The sequence below is a fragment of the Bombina bombina genome, chromosome 9, assembly GCF_027579735.1.
Source record: "Bombina bombina isolate aBomBom1 chromosome 9, aBomBom1.pri, whole genome shotgun sequence".
NCBI classification, from domain to species: domain Eukaryota; kingdom Metazoa; phylum Chordata; class Amphibia; order Anura; family Bombinatoridae; genus Bombina; species Bombina bombina.
The window spans coordinates 73,268,725-73,291,399 of NC_069507.1; the positions used below are offsets into that span (position 1 = coordinate 73,268,725).

The 22,675-nt window shown below is 36.2% G+C and overlaps 1 protein-coding gene across 1 annotated transcript; it reads left to right on the forward strand.

Annotated features, from left to right (window-relative positions):
• Positions 1–32: 32 nt before the first annotated feature.
• Positions 33–20,435, forward strand: LOC128639531 (uncharacterized protein C8orf76-like). Its single transcript, XM_053691671.1, is given in 7 exon segments — positions 33–179; positions 1,853–1,948; positions 3,385–3,528; positions 6,389–6,852; positions 15,324–15,456; positions 20,057–20,137; positions 20,139–20,435. Coding segments are annotated over 7 exon segments (1,092 nt in total). The 5' UTR covers positions 33–80; the 3' UTR covers positions 20,214–20,435.
• The last annotated feature ends 2,240 nt before the right edge of the window (positions 20,436–22,675 follow it).

Genomic DNA, 22,675 nt, shown 5'->3' on the forward strand with positions numbered 1-22,675 from the left:
CGCAGTTGAAATATCTGTGGGACCTATTTTGCAGTGTCTGATTTTCTTAGGGGAAGTATTAGGTATTGTACAGTGACAGTATGGAGTTCATGGGTTTTGAAGATTCGGTGTTTGCTGAGCCCAGAGACCGGACGAAGCGATGCGGTCAACTTTACACCGTTAGACAGTGCGAACCGAAGGTTTGTTAGGAGGAACTTCTTCTCGGTTGATAAAGACAGAATTCACATAACCATAAACACATTGAAATGTTTAGTTATTTGTAGTAATACAAGTTTGTAATATTGTGTCCCTGCCTAACTCTCAAAACTGGACATGCACCCTGCTGATTTCTTAATGCTAACCTTGTTACATTTATTTCCCTATTTGGCTTTAAAGGGACACTTTACACCGATTTTCATAATAATAATAGACCCTACTATAAAGAAGAATATGCACAGATATTGATATAAAAATCCAGTGTGAAACCTTTTAAAAACGTACTTAGAAGCTCCCAGTTTAGCACTGTTGATGAGGTTGATTGGGACACCAACTGGAAGGGGCTGAGAAAGCAGCAAGAGCAGACCCCCTCCCCTGCATATGAAAAGACCCATTACACAAAAAGGAGCAAGCAGGATTCTGTAGACATCAGTATTCATGTAAAACTTTGGGGCTTGATTAGGAATCTGAAAATCATCACACTATTATTTAAAATGAAGTCCCAGTCCATATGGGCTATACAAATTGATCATTTTGTAGGGAATTCCAATGGAGAGGAAAATTAGTAGCCACATTCCTCATGAAAGCGGTCACATACATGTGCGCATGCGCAGTAACATTATGTGGTAGCAAATTTTGGCAGAGAACTTATTTTAAAACATGAAAGTTAATACGTTCTTATCTATATATCTAGTGGGTTTATCGTCACCCTCTATACTCTCTCCTTTCATTCATTTGTTGAATTACTTCTAAAGAGTGTGCAGTGCACCAACTTTAAACATTAAAGTTAATAATTTTTTAAAAGAGTGCCCTGCTACTGTGTATTAAGAGAAGAATTTTAATATACGTAAACAAACATGTTTATTGTAGAAAAAAGTTAGGGCAGCCATTAGTATTTTGACCCCAAAAAATAAAGATTATATTAAAGGGACACTGAACCCAAATTTTTATTTTGTGATTCAGATAGAGCATGGAATTTTAAGCAACTTTCTAATTTACTCCTGTTACCAAATTTTCTTTATTCTCTTGGTATCTTTATTTGAAATGCAAGAATGTAAGTTTAGATGCCGGCCCATTTTTGGTGAACAACCTGGGTTGTCCTTGCTGATTGGTGGATAAATGTATCCGCCAATAAAAAAAGTGCTGTCCAGTGTTTTGAACTAAAAAAAATGCTTAGATGCCTTCTTTTTCAAATAAAGATAGCAAGAGAACAAAACAAAAATGATAATAGGAGTAAATTAGAAAGTTGCTTAAAATTGCATGCTCTATCTGAATCACAAAAGAAAAAAATTGGGTTCAGTGTCCCTTCAATAAAGACGGTTGGTGCAGACCCTTTAGAAGTCATAAAAAAATGTATTAACTGTAATGTTTTAAGATTAGTTCTCTTAACTAATAAATAACTTTAACCAGAGAGTAAGCGGTGGTAGTATATAAGAGATATTAAATAGGCATGTACGCACAACCCGCTATTTGATTGGAGAATGCTGAGAAAATTATTTAAGTTTTAAGTTATGTTAATAATAATAGCAATAATAATTGTATTATTAGTAGTAATTATTATAATAATGAGCACTAAAAGTAAGTCTTCTTTTTTTCTATTAAATTTGTTTGAAAGAAGTAATATTAAAAATATTAATGCACTTGCTTCCCCCCACAGTGGTTTTCTAAAGCTGTGAATAGTGAAGACAGTGTTGAGATTATCACAGCTATAAAATTTAGAGGCGATTTAGCATACCGACAGCAAGACTTTGAGGTATGTGTATAATATATTTATTTAGGTTTTAGATTTTTTTTTTTTCTTTTGTATTTTTTAAAATATTTGTGTTTTATTTTGTTTTAGTTTCTCCATTTATTTAATGATTAATCTTTCTTTTTCTGTACAGTTCCCTTTTATGCATTTAGTTAATATAGCCAGAAATTGCATCACAATGGCCAATAAAGGGCCATAATAGTGGAAAAATAACCTGCTCTAATTCAGTGTTTCTCAACCGTGGTTTTCAAGTAACCCCAACAGTCCAGATTTTCATTATATCTTAACTAGAGCACAGGTGAAATAATCAGCTGATCAGTAACCATGGTTACTAACCTGCTCTCACCCATCAACTGATTACTTCACCTGTGCACTGGTTCAGCTATAATGAAAACCTGACCTGTTGGGGGTACTTGAGGAGCGCTTGAGAAACAATGCTCTAATTCATTAGAGCATGTCATTTTGTGACTATTTACCCAGGACTACTGTGTGTTTAACCCCTGCAAAGGGGTTAAATACAGAGTAGAAGTGTTGCTCAGGACCTGCAGAGAGGGAAATTAAACCCAAAATGTTTCCTTCATGCTTCAGCAAGAGCATGCAGTTAAACAACTTTTCAGTATACTTCTTTTATTAAATTTGTTTTGTTATTGATATTCTTTGTTTAACCCTAGGTAGACTGATAGAAGCTTAGGAGTGTGCACGTGTCTGTAGCAGTTTATTGCAGCAGTGTTTGCAACAATGTTTATAGTAATGTTATACATAGTTACAAACACTGCTGCCAGAAGGCTAAAGACAAATGCACATTCCTGAGCTCACCTAGGATTAGTCTTTAACTAAGGATACCAAGACAACGAAGCAAAATTTATAATTGAAGTAAAATGGAAAGTAGTTTAAAATGTTGTACTCTATCTAATCCATTTATTTAAAGTTAATGTAAATTTTAATGACTGAGTGCCCGGTTTTTAAAAATACTATTAAAATTAGGGGCACTTTCATTCATTAAACTTTACATTGCAGCGTATTTTTACAAATACTTACCTTTTTCTTTAGGAACCCCAGACCGCGACCCTCCGTCCGTTTCTCATGCTGTACTTAGCACTTCAATGACGAACCCGGTTTCGTGTTTGCTGAGGTAAGTACAGAGGAGCTGTGGGCGGAGGATCGCGGTCTGGGTTTGCTAAAGAAAAAGGTAAATATTTGTAAAAATACGCTGCAATGTAAAGTTTAATGAATGAAAGTGCCCCTGATTTTAATAGTATTTTTAAAAAACGTGCACTTTCTCATTAAACTAAAATAAATTTTGACTTTATTGTTCCTTTAATTTATTTGGCAATTGACAATATTGTTTCTCTTTAATGACTTGGCAGCTAGATACATTTTTGTGGTTACACACATCAATATGAGTGAAATATACACAATTATTTTTTTTTATTATTTAGAAAGCACTTCAAGAATACAACAGCTGCTTTCTGCTGTTGCCACCTTCTAATGCTGCTATGAGGAGGGATGTGCAGGAAAGCCAGGCACGCTGTTTAGCTCATCTAGGACGATATGAGGAAGCTTTGGAACTTGCTGAAATTCTGGTGAAATACTATTGTTGTTTTTTTTGTTTATATAGTGATTGGTTGAATCCATGTGATAATTCACTAAATGTAGAAATGAGCAGATTATTTGCACACATTTATTATATCACTTTTCTATGATACAGTTAAACATTATTTCTCATTAGCCCTCATAGCGTCTTGAGACCCTCACGGGTGATTAGTTTGCGCTCTTTAAGTACCCAATAGATAGATTATTGATATCTAGGAGAAAAATATAAGTTGCGTTTTACCAATTTGAGGAGAATTAGTGAACCTTATATATTTGTTTCAGATTTTATTCCACACAAAGCTTTATTATTTATTATTCAAGAATATTTTTTGTTCCTTGACATGCTGATTCTGTTTATACACTGGCATTTAATTACAGGATTAGATAAACATACTAACATTATATGCTACCATTTTGTTTTCTATTCTTTATTCACCAGTTGGACAAACGCTATCATTATGGTGAAAGGTCAAAAACTTGTTATGACTTCCTCAGCCTTTAAACAAGTCAATTAGGCTCAGATCCACTCTTCTTATTTGATTGGAACCTTTAGGGTAAAGATGGGAATATATATGTGAAACACATACAACTCAAAGGCCCTACATCAGAATTCAGTCTCTCAGTAATGGTATCTCTGTAAAGTAAATTTAGCAATATTATTATGAGTATCATTATTAACAACAAGATTTAGATATTCAGACGTTGTCTATTAAAGAGCAGTGTTGAGATATCCGCAGCGGTGCGTTTCACTCCAAAGCATGTGGTTGAGGTTGTTGAAAGTAAAAGGTTGTGCTCGAACGCAAACAGAAATTGCACTCAAAGTATTAGTGTGACTGAAGACCTCAAGTAAAGTGTGTAAGGGTTAAAATCTTCACCAAACACATCAATAACATATTAAAATAATCGATTACACTCATATATACACTTTCTTAAAGGGACACTGAACCCACATTTTTTATTTTGTGATTCAGATAGAGCATGCGATTTTAAGCAACTTTCTAATTTACTCCTATTATCAATTTGTCTTTGTTCTCTTGCTATCTTTATTTGAAAAAGGCATCTAAAACAAATTTGGTTCAGATCTCTGGACAGCACTTTTTTATTGGTTGATGAATTTATCCACCAATCAGCAAGAACAACCCAGGTTGTTCGCCAAAAATGGGCCGGCATTTAAACTTACATTCTTGCATTTCAAATAAAGATACCAAGAGAATGAAGACAATTTGATAATAGGAGTAAATTAGAAAGTTGCTTAAAATGTCATGCTCTATCTGAATCACGAAAGAAAAAATTTGGGTTCAGTGTCCCTTTAGTAAAAAAAAAATCATATAAATATTAATAAAACATTTTTATAAGGGTTAAACGGATATGGTATATTAAAAAGGTATTTGACTGGGATGGGCTATTTTGTATATGTGTGTGTATATAATTATATTATATACATACACACAAAGTAGCTTACAGCGCACTCTCATTCACAGAAAACAAAAAGTACCAGGGTGCAGAAAATGCCAATACAATCCATCAAAGAAATCGCACTCTCTGGATTTAAGGCACAGCAAAGGTTTATTCTGTGACGCTTCATGGCTTTAATTTGAGAAAGGGTTGAACACCCCATATTCAATGAGGCATATGCAAATTTGGTATTAGTTGAATTTTCTCTGTCATGTCTCCTTTGATTCATTAAATTATTTGTTTTAAAAACAGTGAAGGAGGAAGTGTATTTCAGAAAACGAGAAATTAAAAATGAATGGGCAGTATTCATTGTCGAGTTTCTGTTCATCCACATTAAAGGGACATGAAACCCAAAGTTTTTCTTTCATGATTTAGGTAGAACATACAATTTTAGACAACTTTCCAATTTACTTCTATTATCAAATTTGCTTCATTCTCTTGGTATCATTTGCTGAAGGAGCAGCAATGCACTACTGGTTTCTAACGGAACAAATGGGTGAGCCAATGACGATCAGTATAAATATGCAGTCACCAATCAGCAGCTAGAACACAAGTTCTTTGCTGCTCCTGAGCTTACCTAGATAAACCTTTGAGCAAAGGATAACAAGAGAAGGAACCACATTAAATAATAGAAGTAAATTGGAAAGTTGTTTAAAATTGAGTGTTCTTTCTGAATCATGAAAGAAAACATTTGGGTTTCATGTCCCTTTAAGGGCAGAGCAATATTTTGAATCTGTTCAAGACATACAATGAAGGAAGGTTACATTTCCGAGGATAACGCTTTGATATCGATCTCTCCTTCAGAATAGTAGTAAATCTAAAAGATGAGCTTTTTCTAGCTTCCAAATATACCTAAGATAAAAAGGATACGTTGCATTGTATTGTATTTTAGCAGTGCGATAGGCAGGCTGATAATCTATTCAAAAGTGCCTGTAAAAGGACCACTAAATTAATACATTAGAATTGCCTAGTCCACAAATGCACAATAAAAAGATAATGCAATAGCACTTACTCAGAATCTGAAATTATCAGATTTTTTTTTTTCTAAAAAAAATTCAAAGATTGATTCTATTTCCCTATCCACTGTATCATGTGACAGCCATCAGCCAATTGCAGACTCATATATGTATACACTGTGAACTCTTGCTCAAGCTCTATAGGAGCCGCAGCCTTCGCAAGTATGCACATAAAAGATTGATCACAAATTGAGAATGAAAGTAAATTGGAAAGTTTTTTTTTGTTGTTGTTGATGGTTTTTTAAATTGCATGCTCTGTCTGAATTATGAAAGTTTAATTTTCCCTTTAAGTGAGAAAAGTCTAACTTTTTATAGATTTAAATACCACTGTGACATTATTCTAACATATAATGTATTCTTCTTTCTTGCCCTATTTTAGAAAAAAGGTGCATCCAACACCGATCACTTGACGTGTGCCCTGAACCTTCAAACAACTATTTACAACAGATTAGGAAATTTGTTACAGTCCATATCCACTCTACAGCAACTGGTTTCTTTACATCCCTTTAATCCGTGGTTTTGGAAACAGCTGGCAGAACTGTACATGAGGTTGTTTATTGCTACCGCTAATATATCAGAGTGCCGCCATGATGGAAATTTAAGTGTAACCAATACAGTAGTGAATGAAAACAAGTCTGCCACTGACGAGGAGCAAATTGGTGAAGAACAACACAGGTTGCACATCTCTGACCAAGGCGATCACACGTGTAACTGTGTTGATCATACAGTCCAACCAAGACTCAATAACAGATCAGAGGATATGGACAAACTATTTTTATTGAAACACTGTTCAATAAGGGAAGAGCTACAGATATATTCCTGTGCATCCTTCATTAGAGCGAGGTAATTGTTTAATTAGATTATACTCATAGGCTTGTACAATTAGCCTTTTTCTTATCATTTCCTTGTTTTTTTTTTTTATTATTATTGTTTATTTTTGTCATTCGAAATCTTGTATCGGGAAAGTTCGGATGTGATGAGTGACCTTTATTAAAATGTGCATTTTATATTAGGTCTATAAATTAAAAGCTCATATACCCAATTATTTAGTTATAAAATTTCACAAGCTTAAAAAAAAATCTAAAGAGTTTATTTCATTTTTTTCCCCCCTTCCAATGTGTTAGTGATTTATAAATAGTTTAGACCTCTAAACAATGTGCAAATAGAAAGGACAATTATAATGTATTCTGAGTCAAAATTAAAGTTTCACGATTTAGACAGAACATACAATTGAAACAAAAAACAAAATCCAATGTTCTTCTGTTATCAATTTCACCCTTTGTTTCTTGGTATCCTTTAAAATTTAGCACCTTTCCTTGAGAGCATACTCAGGTGTGTGCACGTGTCGAGCACTATGTGTATAGCTGTGCCACTTTTTTGCAAATGTTGCATGTAGTACTTAAAGGGCCACTGTAAGTAAATATTTTCTATGCCCGTTACTAACTAACTACCCCAAATACGCTTTTTATCAATAGCATTTCATTAACATATCTCTACCGTATATCAGAAATCTTGTCTGCAAATTTAATTGTTTTCCAAACCCACTCCGTGGGTATCCTTTGCTCTGTACCAATCCGTTTACAATACCTAGGTTTCAAAATGGCGCTTTAAACACAAAGTTATTGGTTTAAGTATTTTGAACATGCAGTGCTGAAAATAGTGGGCAGGATAACGTGACATCATCAGCGAATAAAAGATATAACTTTTAGAACGTTATGAAACTTCGTTTTGGAGAAAATATAGGTCAGTAGGTTTTAATTAATGTTTATTAACTTTAATATGTTAGTTGTTTGGCTTAAAAATTATAACAGAAAGTAATCCTTTAAGACGTTCACGCTACTGAGCCTACCTATGGAAGGGAACTATTTTACAACAAAGGATAACAAAAGGAAGTAGTGAATTTGTGAATAGACAAAGGGACACTAAACCCAAATTTTTTTCTTTCATGATTCAGATAGAGAATGCAATTTTAAGCAACTTTATAATTTACTCCTATTATCATTTTTTCTTCAATCTTTTGCTACCTTTATTTTAAAAGCAGGAATGTGATGCATAGCAGCCGGCCCATTTTTGGTTGAGAACCTGGGTTATGCTTGCTCATTGGTCGGTAAATGTAATCCTCCAATAAGCAAGTGCTATCTATGGTGCTGAACCTAAAATGGGCTGGCTGCTAAGATCTACATTCCTGCCTTTAAAATAAAGATAGCAAGAGAACTTTATGCTTTGTCTGAATCACAAAAGTTAATTTTAACTTCCCGTAATGTCAGTAATAGGCTGTTTATGTGAACTCAGGCAATAATGAACAATGAATGCAGTTTCACATACAATTATGGCTCAAACAACAAACATACGCCTAGATTTAGAGTTCTGCGGTAGCCGTCAAAACCAGCGTTAGAGGCTCCTAACGCTGGTTTTTACCGCCCGCTGGTATTTAGAGTCAGTCAGGAAAGGGTCTAACGCTCACTTTGCAGCCGCGACTTTTCCATACCGCAGATCCCCCTACGCCATTTGCGTATCCTATCTTTTCAATGGGATCTTTCTAACGCTGGTATTTAGAGTCTTGGCTGAAGTGAGCGTTAGAACTCTAACGACAAAACTCCAGCCGCAGAAAAAAGCCAGGAGTTAAGAGCTTTCTGGGCTAGCGCCGGTTCATAAAGCTCTTAACTACTATGCTCTAAAGTACACTAACACCCATAAACTACCTATGTACCCCTAAACCGAGGCCCCCCCACATCGCCGCCACTCTAATAATTTTTTTTAACCCCTAATCTGCTGACCGCACACCGCCGCAACCTACATTATACCTATGTACCCCTAATCTGCTGCCCCTAACATCGCCGACCCCTATATTATATTTATTAACCCCTAATCTGCCCCCCAAAACGTCGCCGCCACCTACCTACAATAATTAACCCCTAATCTGCCGACCGGACCTCACCGCTACTATAATAAAGTTATTAACCCCTAATCCGCCTCACTGCCGCCTCAATAACCCTATAATAAATAGTATTAACCCCTAATCTGTCCTCCCTAACATCGCCAACACCTAACTTCAAATATTAACCCCTAATCTGCCGACCGGACCTCACCGCTACTCTAATAAATGTATTAACCCCTAAAGCTAAGTCTAACACTAACACCCCCCTAAGTTAAATATAATTTAAATCTAACGAAATAAATTAACTCTTATTAAATAAATTATTCCTATTTAAAGCTTAATACTTACCTGTAAAATAAATCCTAATATAGCTACAATATAAATAATAATTATATTGTAGCTATTTTAGGATTAATATTTATTTTACAGGCAACTTTGTATTTATTTTAACCAGGTACAATAGCTATTAAATAGTTAATAACTATTTTATAGTTACCTAGTTAAAATAATTACAAAATTACCTGTAAAATAAATCCTAACCTTTGTTACAATTAAACCTAACACTACACTATCAATAAATTAATTAAATACAATACCTACAATTATCTACAATTAAACCTAACACTACACTATCAATAAATTAATTAAATACAATACCTAAAATTATCTACAATTAAACCTAACACTACACTATTAATAAATTAATTAAATACAATACCTAAAATTATCTACAATTAAACCTAACACTACACTATCAATAAATTAATTAAATACAATACCTACAAATAAATACAATTAAATAAACTAACTAAAGTACAAAAAATAAAAAAGAACTAAGTTACCAAAAATAAAAAAATATTTACAAACATTAGAAAAATATTACAACAATTTTAAGCTAATTACACCTACTCTAAGCCCCCTAATAAAATAACAAAGCCCCCCAAAATAAAAAAAATGCCCTACCCTATTCTAAAATTAAAATAGAAAAGCTCTTTTACCTTACCAGCCCTTAAAAGGGCCTTTTGCGGGGCATGCCCCAAAGAAAACAGCTCTTTTGCCTGTAAAAATAAACACAATACCCCCCCCCAACATTACAACCCACCACCCACATACCCCTAATCTAACCCAAACCCCACCTTAAATAAACCTAACACTAAGCCCCTGAAGATCTTCCTACCTTATCTTCACCACACCAGGTATCACCGATCGGTCCAGGCTCCGATGTCTTGATCCAAGCCCAAGCGGGGGGCTGAAGACGTCCATCCTCCGGCTGAAGTCTTGATCCAAGCGGCGGCTGAAGAAGTCCATCTTCGGGCAGAAGTCTTCATCCTATCCGGGCAGAAAAGGAGATCCGGACCGGCAAAAATCTTCATCCAAGCGGCATCTTCTATGTTCTTCCATCCGATGACGAGCGGCTCCATCTTCAAGACCTCCGGCGTGGATCCATCCTCTTCTTTCGACGACTAGACGACGAATGAAGGTTCCTTTTAAGGGACGTCATCCAAGATGGCGTCCCTCGAATTCCGATTGGCTGATAGGATTCTATCAGCCAATCGGAATTAAGGTAGAAAAAATCTGATTGGCTGATTGAATCAGCCAATCAGATTCAAGTTCAATCTGATTGGATCAGCCAATCAGATTGAGCTCGCATTCTATTGGCTGATCGGAACAGCCAATAGAATGCAAGCTCAATCTGATTGGATTGGGGTTTTTTTCAGCTCAAACTGCCCCATTGTTTCCTATGGGGGAATCGTGCACGAGCACGTTTTTGAAGCTGGCCGCGTCCGTAAGCACCGCTGGTATTTAGAGTTGCAGTGGCGGTAAATTATGCTCTATGCTCCTTTTTTGGAGCCTAACGCAGCCCTTCTGTGAACTCTAAATACCAGCGGTATTTAAAAGGTGCAGCGAAAAAAAAGCATGCGTAGCTAACGCACCCCTTCTAACGCAAAACTCCAAATCTAGGCCATATTTTCTTATTTATTTTTTAAAAGGCCATTATAGTGATAAAAAAATAATAATAATGTTATGATTAGTGACACTGCAACTCTTATGTGTTTAACCACAGCAAAATAAGTTAAACAACATTAAAGAGATGTGTCCTGGGACTACAAAACAATGCATTTGTTTTAAAGGGACAGTAAACCTCTTGAGATTGTAATAGTTTATTTATGCATACGTAAACACTTTTGCAATATATTTTTGTTATTTATTTTGCCCCTTTTCATTCACCCTGCTGACTTCTCAAAGCTAACTCTGGTGCATATATGTCCCTAATAAGCTTAACTTATAATGGCTGCAAAAAAATGCACTTTATACTAACATTATGACCATTTTTTAGCCTTCTTGTCTGCAGACTCAAGCCTGATTGGCTCTTCCAAATAAAGCAAATGGAGGGTGGAGTTTGGCTGTTGAAAAACAATTTCAGAAAAAAGATGTTAAATAGTTTTACAAATGTTATGACTTGGCTGATTATGTTATTCTACAGCAACACAACAGAAATTACTTGTAATTACAAGATGTTTACTGTCCCTGTAAAAACAATTATTTTACTAGTAGATAATTTCCAATGTAGTTAAAGGGACAGTCAACATAGAATTTTTGTTGTTTTAAAAAGAAAGATAATCCCTTTATTACCCATTCCCCCAGTTTTACATAACCAACACTGTTATAGAAATACACTTTTTACCTCTGTAATTACCTTGTATCTATGCTTCTGCAAACTGCCCCCTTATTTCAGTTCTTTGCATTTTAGCCAATCAGTGCTCACTCCAGGGTAACTTCACGTGCATGAGCTCAATGTTATCTTTATGAAACACATGATTTAATGCCTTCTAGTGGTCAAAATGCATTCAGATTAGAGGCAGTCTTCAAGATCTAAGAAATTAGCATATGAACCTCCTAGGTTTAGCTTTCAACTAAGAATACCAAGAGAGCAAAGCAAAATTGGTGATAAAAGTAAATTGGAAAGTTGTTTAAAATTACATGCCCTATTTGAAACATGAAAGTTTTTTTGGGGGACTTGACTGTTCCTTTAATAATGTCTGATGCATAAACTATTACTAAAAATGATAACCCATACAAGCCAATGGACACACACACACACACATATATATATGTTTATTTATTTATAATTTGTAATTTGCCTGTTGATTTTTAAGCTACTTGATATTCATCATGGTAGAAAACAAGTAAAGCTGTCATGTCCCAGTGATTAGCAGAATGCTGGGAATATAAACTACTAAAAGCAGCAATCAGTCTGTATACAGTAGTGGCGCTTTCAATATATCACTTTAGAAGAGGTAATTACATGCTGGTCATGTATTTGTATGTAAAGGAGAACAATATAGAAAGTAGGAGAAGCCAGGGCCGGCTCAACCATAGGACCTAGTGGGTCCAACAGACCCAGGCAGAACCTCTAACTCAGTGGGGGAAGTTGCAGGCTCCCAGCAGAATAACCTTGTCATGCACAAAGACATAGAGCCCAGTCAGGGTTGACATTCAAGGTGGGACAAGGGCAACTCTTCCCTAACTTCCTTCCAACTTATTGTGTGAGCATTGGGTGCATTCAGGTAGGCAGGCTTAGTAAGGTCAGTGCCCAGGTTAGTAGTATGTTGATATGCTAATTAGTAAATGTTAATACCGGGGTAGGCATCATTTCACTCTTGAACCCAGGCACCAAAATACCTTAAGTTGGCTCTGGGAGAAGCACAAGGTAAATTCATTGTGAGACCAGAAAAAGAGAGGCAGGTCTAGCTGGAGATATACAGGGACCACTGACAGGAGAAAACCGAGGGAGAGCTTACAATAAAAAGGCTGGGAATGGGAAAAATATACAGCAGGATGGGACAGAGGATCATAGAGTAAAGTAATAGCTATGGAGTATTAAATAATTTCTTTAAACCAACATTTAAAATGAGGGGCTAGTTGAATACAGGTTTGAACCATTCAGTGCCATCACCAAAGTCTATTTTATTTCTAGCACACCATACTTGAAGTTTAAAAAAAAATAAAAAATGAAGTTATAAAATGGAATTCTTCAATTCTAGTCCCCAGGATCACTAACAAGCCAGCTTTACGGCATTACCTTGGGTAAGAGCAGGATGGTAACCATAGTTACTGTATCACTAAGATCTGGTCTTGGTAGTTGGTTCTGTGGACTAAAATTGAGGATCCCTGCTCTAAAATGAATCTTCAACCAATAACACATTCACAATCTGTTCTATTTGGTAATTTAAAGGGATATATAGAGCATGTAATTTTAAACCGCTTTCCAGTGTACTTTTATTATCTCATTTGCTTTGTTCTTCTGGTATCTTTTGTTGAAAAACATACCTAAATAGTTTGAGGAGCAGCAGGGAGCTAGCTGCTGATTGGTGGCTGCACATATAAGCTGCTTGGTCATTGGCCCACTCCGTGTGTTCAGCTAGCTCCCAGTAGTGCCTTGCTGCTCCTTCAACAAAGAATACCAAATGAATAAAAAAAAGTTAATAATAGGAAAGTTGTTTAAAATGTAAGCTCTGTTTGATCATGAAAGACAATGTTTGGACTTGATGTCCCTTAACCCTTTCCAGACGTTAGGACGTTCCATGCACTGGGCTTTAGCACCGTTAGGACGGCATGGAATGTCCTAGCCATTTAGCTGTACTGAAGACAACAGCGCTTCCTGAATCAGATAGCAGCCTGGAGGGGAGTGCCTAGCGTCGTAGGCAACGCCTCCCTGATCCGATCCCAACATTGAAACCTGGCGATCGCATGCACAATCATGTGATTTCAATTTGTTTACATCAATTTAGGCCCATCACGAAAGGGTTAAATTCTGATGTTTGATTTGTATTGTTTCAGCCAGAACAGCACAGGGTTTTAACTAATTCATAAAACTAAATAGCCATCCTAAGTTCACAGACTCCAGAAAATGATATTAATGTAAAACATTTTAGAAAACCTCATTTTTTATCCCTCAAGTTAAAAGGACATGAAAGCCAACTTTTATTGTCAAATGTGCTTTGTTCTAATGGTGTTCTTTGTTGAAGAGATACCTAGGTAGGCATCTGGAGCACTTTATGGCAGGAAATACTGCTGCTATCTAGTGTTCTTGCAAATGGATAATATTTTTGCAAAACATCCCTGCTTTTCAAGAAAAGATACCATGAGAATGAAGAAAATTTGGTAATAGAAGTAAATAAGTTGTTTAAAATTGCATGGATCTGAACCATGAAAGAATAATGTAGCAGTCAGGCAGGGTTTTATATGAGATCTGCTTAGTAAACTTGTTTGACTTCAACGTCAAAATTAAACTTTCATGATTCAGATAGATCACACATTTGTAAAGAACTTTCTAATTGACTTCTACTATGTAATTGTATTTGTTCCCTTGGTATCCTTTGTTGAAAAGCATACCTAGGTAAGATCAGGAGCAGCAATGCACTACTGTGAGCTAGCTGCTGATTGGTAGCTGCACATATATTGCTTTTATCATTGGCTCACCTGATGTATTCATCTAGCTCCCAATAGTGCATTTTTGCTCCCGGGCCTTTTCTTCTACAAAATATACTAAGCGAATGAAGCAAATTTGATAATAAGCAGTAAATTAGGATGTTGTTTAACATTACATCCTTTATCTGAATCATGAAAAAAATTGATTTGTCTGTGCTAAAAGTTTTATGTAAATAATAGATCACTGAGGATCAGTTTTGTACTAGCATTAAAGGGACATTAAACACTAAATAAATGCTAGATAGACTGATGCATTCAAATAAAAAATTAGTCTGAGAATAATAGTAGATGTATTTTTTAAAGTTTCATTAGCTGTTTAAATATTGCCAAACTAAAGTTATAGTGTCTATAAACCAATGGGAGCTGCCATGTTGTAACTTAAGTTACCTTCTCTGCTGTCGCCAATCAGGGACAGTTATAAATAGGTCACGAGAGTGTGCAGCCAATGGCTGTGTGGAATATAACAGTGTCCTGCACTTCTATTTCTAACAGGAACGGAAAAGCTTCAGAATGGAAGTACAGAAAAGGGGACAAAATAAATAATCAAAAGTATATTGCAGAGTATATATATATATATATATATATATATATATATATATATATATATATTATATATATTAATATATATATGTTTATCATTTTATATAAAAGCACAATGTTGGTATATGGTACACATGAACTAGCACTGTCTAGCTGTGAAAAACTATCGAAATGCACAAGAGGTGGCATTCAAGGGCTTAGAAATTAGCATATGAGCTTACCTAGGGCATGCAATTGCTAAACCTATCTGAATCATGAAAGCCTAATTTTGGCTAGACTGTCCCTTTAAAATGTTTTACAGAAACAAGTTTGATTGCTGTTTTTTTCATATATATGATAATTTCTGTAATGTTAATGACGAGCGGTAAACACCCATGATATTCTAACTTTTGCACTTTTGTAGTCTTCTCCTGCAGCTTATACAGCCCCAACAGGTATCATTTGCTTTGGAAAGTAATCTGAAAAGCCAAGAAGAGATAGAAGAATATTTAACGCATTTTGGACTAAATGAAGAAAACAGAACATTGATGATGGAGGCGAGTTTATTTTTGTTAGATCACTTTGTAAGGTGCAGGTGTTAGTCATTTTCCTTTACTGATAAATGATTATTATTGGAAGAAGCAGTTACTTCACACTATGGAGTAGATGCAACTCTAAAGCTTCCACAAAATAATATCTTCCACTAAACAAATGTTAGATAGAATGATGCATTCAAGGAAAAGATTAGTCTGACAATAACATGTAGATGTATTTTTTAAAGTTTCATTAGCTGTTTAAATATTGACAAAATAAGTGTAAAGTTTTAGTGTCTATAAAACAATGGTAGCTGCCATGTTGTAACTTAGGTTACCTTCTCTACTGTAGCCAATTAGGGACAGTTATAAATAGGTCACTAAAGTGTGCAACCAATGGCTGTGTGGAATATAACAGTGTTCTGCACTTTCATTTCTAGCAGGAGGAAAAGGGACAAAATAAATAATCAAAAGTATATTGCAGAGTTTATTGAGATATGTCCCGGACATATATATACACACACACACACACACACACACACACACACACACACACACACACACACACACACACAGTGGGGCAAAAAAGTATTTAGTCAGCCACCAATTGTGCAAGTTCTCCCACTTAAGAAGATGAGAGAGGCCTGTAATTTTCATCATATGTATACCTCAACTATGAGAGACAAAATGTGCAAAAAAAATTCCAGACAATCACATTGTCTGATTTGGAAAGAATTTATTTGCAAATTATGGTGGAAAATAAGTATTTGGTCAATATCAAAAGTTCATCTAAATACTTTGTTATATATCCTATGTTGGCAATGACAGAGGTCAAACATTTTTCTATAAGTCTTCACAAGGTTGTCACACACTGTTGCTGGTATTGTTGACCCATTCCTGCATGCAGATCTCCTCTAGAGCAGTGATGTTTTGGGGCTGTCGCTGGGCAACACGACTTTCAACTCCCTCCAAAGGTTTTCTATGGGGTTGAGATCTGGAGACTGGCTAGGCCACTCCAGGACCTTGAAATGCTTCTTACGAAGCCACTCCTTCGTTGCCTGGGCGGTGTGTTTGGGATCATTGTCATGCTGAAAGAGACCCAGCCCACATTTCATCTTCAATGCCCTTGCTGATGGAAGGAGGTTTGCACTCAAAATCTCACGAAACCATGGCCCCATTCATTCTTTCATGTACACGGATCAGTAGTCCTGTTCCCTTTGCAGAGAAACAGCCCCAAAGCATGATGTTGCCACCCCCATGCTTCACAGGTACGTATGGTGTTCTTTGGTTACAGCTCAGCATTCTCTCTCCTCCAAACACGGCGAGTTGTGTTCTTACCAAACAGTTTTACTTTGGTTTCATCTGACCATATGACATTCTCCCAATCCACTTCTGGATCATCCAAATGCTCTCTAGCATACTTCAGACGGTCCCGGACATGTACTGGCTTAAGCAGGGGGACACGTCTGGCACTGCAGAATCTGAGTCCCTGGCGGCGTAGTGTGTTACTGATGGTAGCCTTTGTTACGTTGGTCCCAGCTCTCTGCAGGTTATTCACTAGGTCCACCGGTGTGGTTTTGGGATGTTTGCTCACCATTCTTGTGATCATTTTGACCCCATGGGGTGAGATCTTGCGTGGAGCCCCAGATCGAGGGAGATTATTAGTGGTCTTGTATGTCTTCAATTTTCTAATTATTGCTCCCACAGTTGATTTCTTCACACCAATCTGCTTGCCTATTGCAGATTCAGTCTTCCCAGCCTTGTGCAGGTCTACAGTTTTGTTTCTGGTGTCCGTCGACAGCTCTTTGGTCTTCACCATAGTGGAGTTTGGAGTGTGACTGTTTGAGGTTGTGGACAGGTGTCTTTTACACTGATAACAAGTTCAAACAGGTGCCATTAATACAGGTAATGAGGGGAGGACAGAGGAGCCTCTTAAAGAAGAAGATACAGGTCTGTGAGAGCCAGAATTTCTTGCTTGTTTGTAGGTGACCAAATACTTATTTTCCACCATAATATGCAAATAAATTCTTTCCAAATCAGACAATGAGATTGTCTGTCTGGATTTGTTTCCACATTTTGTCTCTCATAGTTGAGGTATAGCTATGATGAAAATTACAGGCCTCTCTCATCTTCTTAAAGGGACACTGTACCCAAAAATTTTCTTTTGTGATTCAGATAGAGCATGACATTTTAAGCAACTTTCTAATTTACTCCTATTATCACATTTTCTTCATTCTCTTGGAATCTTTATTTGAAATGCAAGAATGTAAGTTTAGATGCCGGCCCATTTTTGGTGAACAACCTAGGTTGTCCTTGCTGATTGGTGGATAAATTCATCCACCAATCAAAAATTGCTGTCCAGAGGTCTGAACCAAGAAAAAAAGCTTAGATGCCTTGTATTTTATATAAAGATAGCAAGAGAATGAAGAAAAATTGATAATAGGAGTAAATTAGAAAGTTGCTTAAAATTGCATGCTCTATCTGAATCACAAAAGAAACATTTTTGGTTCAGTGTCCCTTTAAGTGGGAGAACTTGCACAATTGGTGGCTGACTAAATACTTTTTTGCCCCACTGTATATATATATATAATTTTATCATTTGATATTATCATCTCAAAGTGTATAATGTCCCTTTTAAGGACTGCTTACTTCAAAGTTAAAATGTTTAGGATTTAAAAAAAACAAAAACAACAACAACAACAAAAAAACTGTTGCTACAAGGCACATGAAACCCCAATTTTTTCTTCAATGATTCAGAAACAACTTACAATTTTAAGAAAGTTTTCTAATTTATGCCCATTATCATATTTACTTTGTTCCAATGGTATTCACTTTTCAAGAGCAAACCTAGGTAGGTAGCAGACACATGCATTGGGCAATAGATGCTATTAACAATATTATACACTTTAAAGCACTAGATGGCAGCAGTGTTTGCATAATATATAACTGTTAAAAACATTGGAGCAAAACTGCAGCCATATAGTACTCCACACATGTACACGCTCCTAAGCATACCTACCTGCTTTTCAGCAAATTAAATTTGATAATAGAAATGAATTGGAAATATATATTATATATTTTTTTAATGTATTGTATTAGGTTTAATTTTCCTTAAAATTTGGTACATTTTAGTATTGTACACAGAACCCCCCCCATAAAAGATATGGTGATTAATTTTCTAAATAAATGTGAGTGTAATGGATCTCTGTGTAATGAGTTTTGTATTTATTTGTATGGAAGTGTAAGTGGGAAATATCATTTTAAATAGATTTTATTTAAATGTTTACTTTGCTGTATTACTATAAGATTATAATAGCAAATGGAAACAAAAAAGATTTTGTATTGCACAAAGGTATTTCTACTTGTATTGTTGTTAATAAAGACATTGGGGCCTATTTTCAAATGTCCGTCTGACATGATCCGATCAGCGGATCATGTTCGACAGACATTGCTGAATGCGGACAGCATTACGCTCTCCGCATTCAGCATTGCACCAGCAGTTCTTGTGAACTGCTGGTGCAATGCCGCCCCCTGCAGATTTGTAGCCAATCGGCCACCAGCAGGGGGTGTCAATCAACCCGATCGCATTCAAAACGGTTGATTTCTAGTGATTGCTGTCCACCTCCTCAGAGCAGGGAATGGCTTTCTCATGTGCTCTATAGTTATTCATAGAGGAGATGATGTGAGCACCCCCTTGTCATGTTTGCAGCAAGTAGGGTTGCACAGATACCGATACTAGTATCGGTATCGGTACCGATACCAAGTATTTGCATGAGTACTTGTACTCGTGCAAATGCACCGATACTTAAACCGATACCTCCACTTCCTACCCATATGCTACCTTGTGGCGTTTTTTCAAACTGCACGTTCCCATTTCATTTTAAACTGGAGTGGAGACTAAACTAAACATTGTTTACTACTGTTCTGCCAATACAAATTGCTGTTATTTGTATTATTGTAGGAGAGATCACTGTACCTCGTTCAGACAAACCCCTGAAGTACTGGGCAGTTAATAAACAGATTTCCAGCTCTGGCTAAAATGGCCCAAAAATATCTTTCTGCCCCATGCAGTATGGTGGAAAGTGAAAGACTGTTCAACTTAGAGTCGAACCTCCATACAAATGTCAGATTGATGTTATATAACAGCCCTACAACCCAATTGCATCACCCCTTTAAATTTAATATTTTATTGTAATATTTTTTATTTATAAACATGTTCAGTAAACTTTTGACAAATAAAACTGTTTTATTATTTCATAATGTCTTTTGAATTACAGTCCTTTTATTATTTAAGATTCCTTATTTATAATTATAGTCTGTATTGTGCTTGGTAAATTGTCACATGACATTAAAAAAAAAAGTATCGGTAATTGGTATCGGCGAGTATTTGAAAACTAGTATCGGTACTTGTACTTGGTGTTAAAAAAATGGTATCGGTGCAACCCTAGCAGCAAGGATAACTGGTGTCGCACAGTCATATCAAAACCGAAATATGTTGTAATTACACGGTATTTACTGTCCCTTTAAGCAATTTACTTCCTAGGACTTTCTTGACCTACAAAACGTCAGTTAAAAACACGTCGTCTTTGTCTGTCTTAATACGAAATCCATTTTTTTTTTTCAGGTCATGGGAGAAGATTTGTCATCTGACAGAATAAGAGAAGAGGGACAGGTTGACACGAAAACTACTTTGGCATTGACATCGTTTTGTAATTCCGTCAGATACAGAATTTAGAAACAAGTGGTTTAAAAAGATTAACCCTTTAATTCAGTTACTTTGAGGATAAAGACTATTGATGACCACTTGGAGAAAACTATTTTTTATTAACTTTATTAAAATAAATTATATTGTCATGTGTTTCTACATGTTAGGAAAATTAAAACATTTTAAGGTGCAAATCATAATGAAGCTTTGTATTGTTTAAAGAGTTCTTAACATTATGTAAATCCCTATGTATCATGCAATCTATTTATACATTTCAAACAATACAATTGCACTTACATTTTTTGTTTTTATTTTTTTCATAAACAAAGACCAATCTATAATTTTTGTTGGGAATCTTGTTGTTACAGTAGCTTCCTGGTCACATAATCCATAATCACGTCTCTATTATGAGAGTATATGAGAACTGTCAAAATGACCTACCCATTGGTTAAACAGCTGTGGATTACGGTCAACCTAGAGTGTCTGTCCCTGACATTCATAGTTGGTAAAGTAACACCCAAAGAAAAGATTGTCACTGGAACTATTAATCAATTATTATTATTATTATTTTTTTTTAATAAAGCCCCATCATTCTATGCAGTGCTTTACAGCTGCTGGTAGGAGATGAGGAGGAGAAAGAATTACTTAGAGTCCTTTGGACACAGCGGCCAGCAGTTCCTTAAGGATTTGGTATTGGCGGATGATGAGCATCACAGAGCAGGAGAGGCAGGCAGCAGAGTTACTGAACTCGGTAGGCCTAACAGTACATAAACCTCAAAAATACACCTCCAAGGGAGGAGAAGGACAAACGTGTGCTCATTGGACACAGCCTTTGCCAACTCCTCCTTCAACACTACAACGCAGGAATGGTAAAGTGAGGGGACTATGCTTCTGCTAAAAATGGTGCATGACTGGAAGGGGTATTGGGGGGCAACTGCATCCATCAGCTGTTTGAAAGGCAGTGATGTACAGTTAAACTGTGGTGCACTCACTACAAGAAAAAAAAAAATGACAAAAGCTTTAAATGTAAAACTTTTTTTCCCTCAACAAGGGCTGGTCTCAGGCAGGAGCCCTACCAGCCCAACAATGCACTCACTGTAATATAAATTAAATGCTACAACTCCTTAAAACATAAAAAATTATAATCCCTGCTCCCCAGAGAAAACAAAATAGTGCAGTAATATGCAGTTTTTAAAACGAAAACTCCCCCCCTCCCCCCCAACAAGGGCAAGTTTCAGGCAGGAGCCCTACCAGTCCAGCAATGGCCTTATTGCATTATAGATTAAATGCTACAACTCAATAAAGCTAAAAACTGATCGAAAAAGATTTTTTTTTCCAAGATAAAAAATTAGCACACAATGAGAAATAGCTAACAGAGGCACACACAACTTCAATGTCCAAAAGCTGAAGTGAAAGTGATAAAAGATGGCCAAATCCTCAGATTAGCCAATCACGTCGCTTCTGGTGATGTGGAATCAGCTGTTTGACCAAAATTAACTCACTGAGCATGCACTCCTCACACCGCACGTCACTGAATAAACATTCTAGCCATTAGATTTGTCGATTGCCTTTACAGCATGCACCTTCGTCATTAACTACAAATCCCATCATGCCTTCATTTTAAACAGAATGAAATTGATACTATATAATTGGGTGGTGCGATCAATTAATCCACGTCACCTTCTCTTTATATTTTTGTTGCACTTTCCATTAACCTATTCTTAGGAAACAAACAGTAATACAGAATTATAGTAGGGGGATGCGCTTTGTTATAAATTCTGCCTAGCAACAGGTGTCTTTATCTGATCAAATTTTTAGGTTGGTCAATATTCTGCGTCAGCGCTCCTCTATGTAATCTATTGGGTCATGAAGGGATTTGTAGTTAACAATGATGGTGCATGCGCTTTAAAGGCCATCGCCAAATCCGATGGCTATAATGATAATTCAGTGTCGTGGGGCATTTGGAATGCGGTGACACATGCACAGTGAGTTAATTTTGGTCAAGCAGCTGATTCCACGTCACCGGAAGTGACATGATTGGCTAATCTGAGGAATCGGTTGATCTGCCAGAACACCCTGCTGCAGAGTTCTTTACACCACTGCAGCTGATGCTTGGCATTGTACACGTTAATGTGAGGTTTTTGTACAACAGCTCTATGAAGTTCCTGACATAGAGTTCCTCTCTGTGAGTTTGCATAATGTACCACTTCAGGGCTGGGCTGGTGATAATCCTAGATGCTTCCACTTCACAATAATAGCACTTACAGATGACCAGGCAGATCTAAAAGCGTAGAAAGGTGGCTTGTATCAAAGGTTTAATTCTATTACAGTGCCACGTTTAAAGGGACATTAAACACTAAATAAATGCTAGATAGAATGATGCATTCAAAGGAAAAGATTAGTCTAAGAATAACATGTAGATGTATTTTTTTAAAGTTTCATTAGCTGTTTAAATATTGGAAAAAAAAAGTGTAACACTAGTGTCTATAAAACAAAGGGAGCTGCCATATTGTAACTTAGGTTACCTTCTCTGCTGTG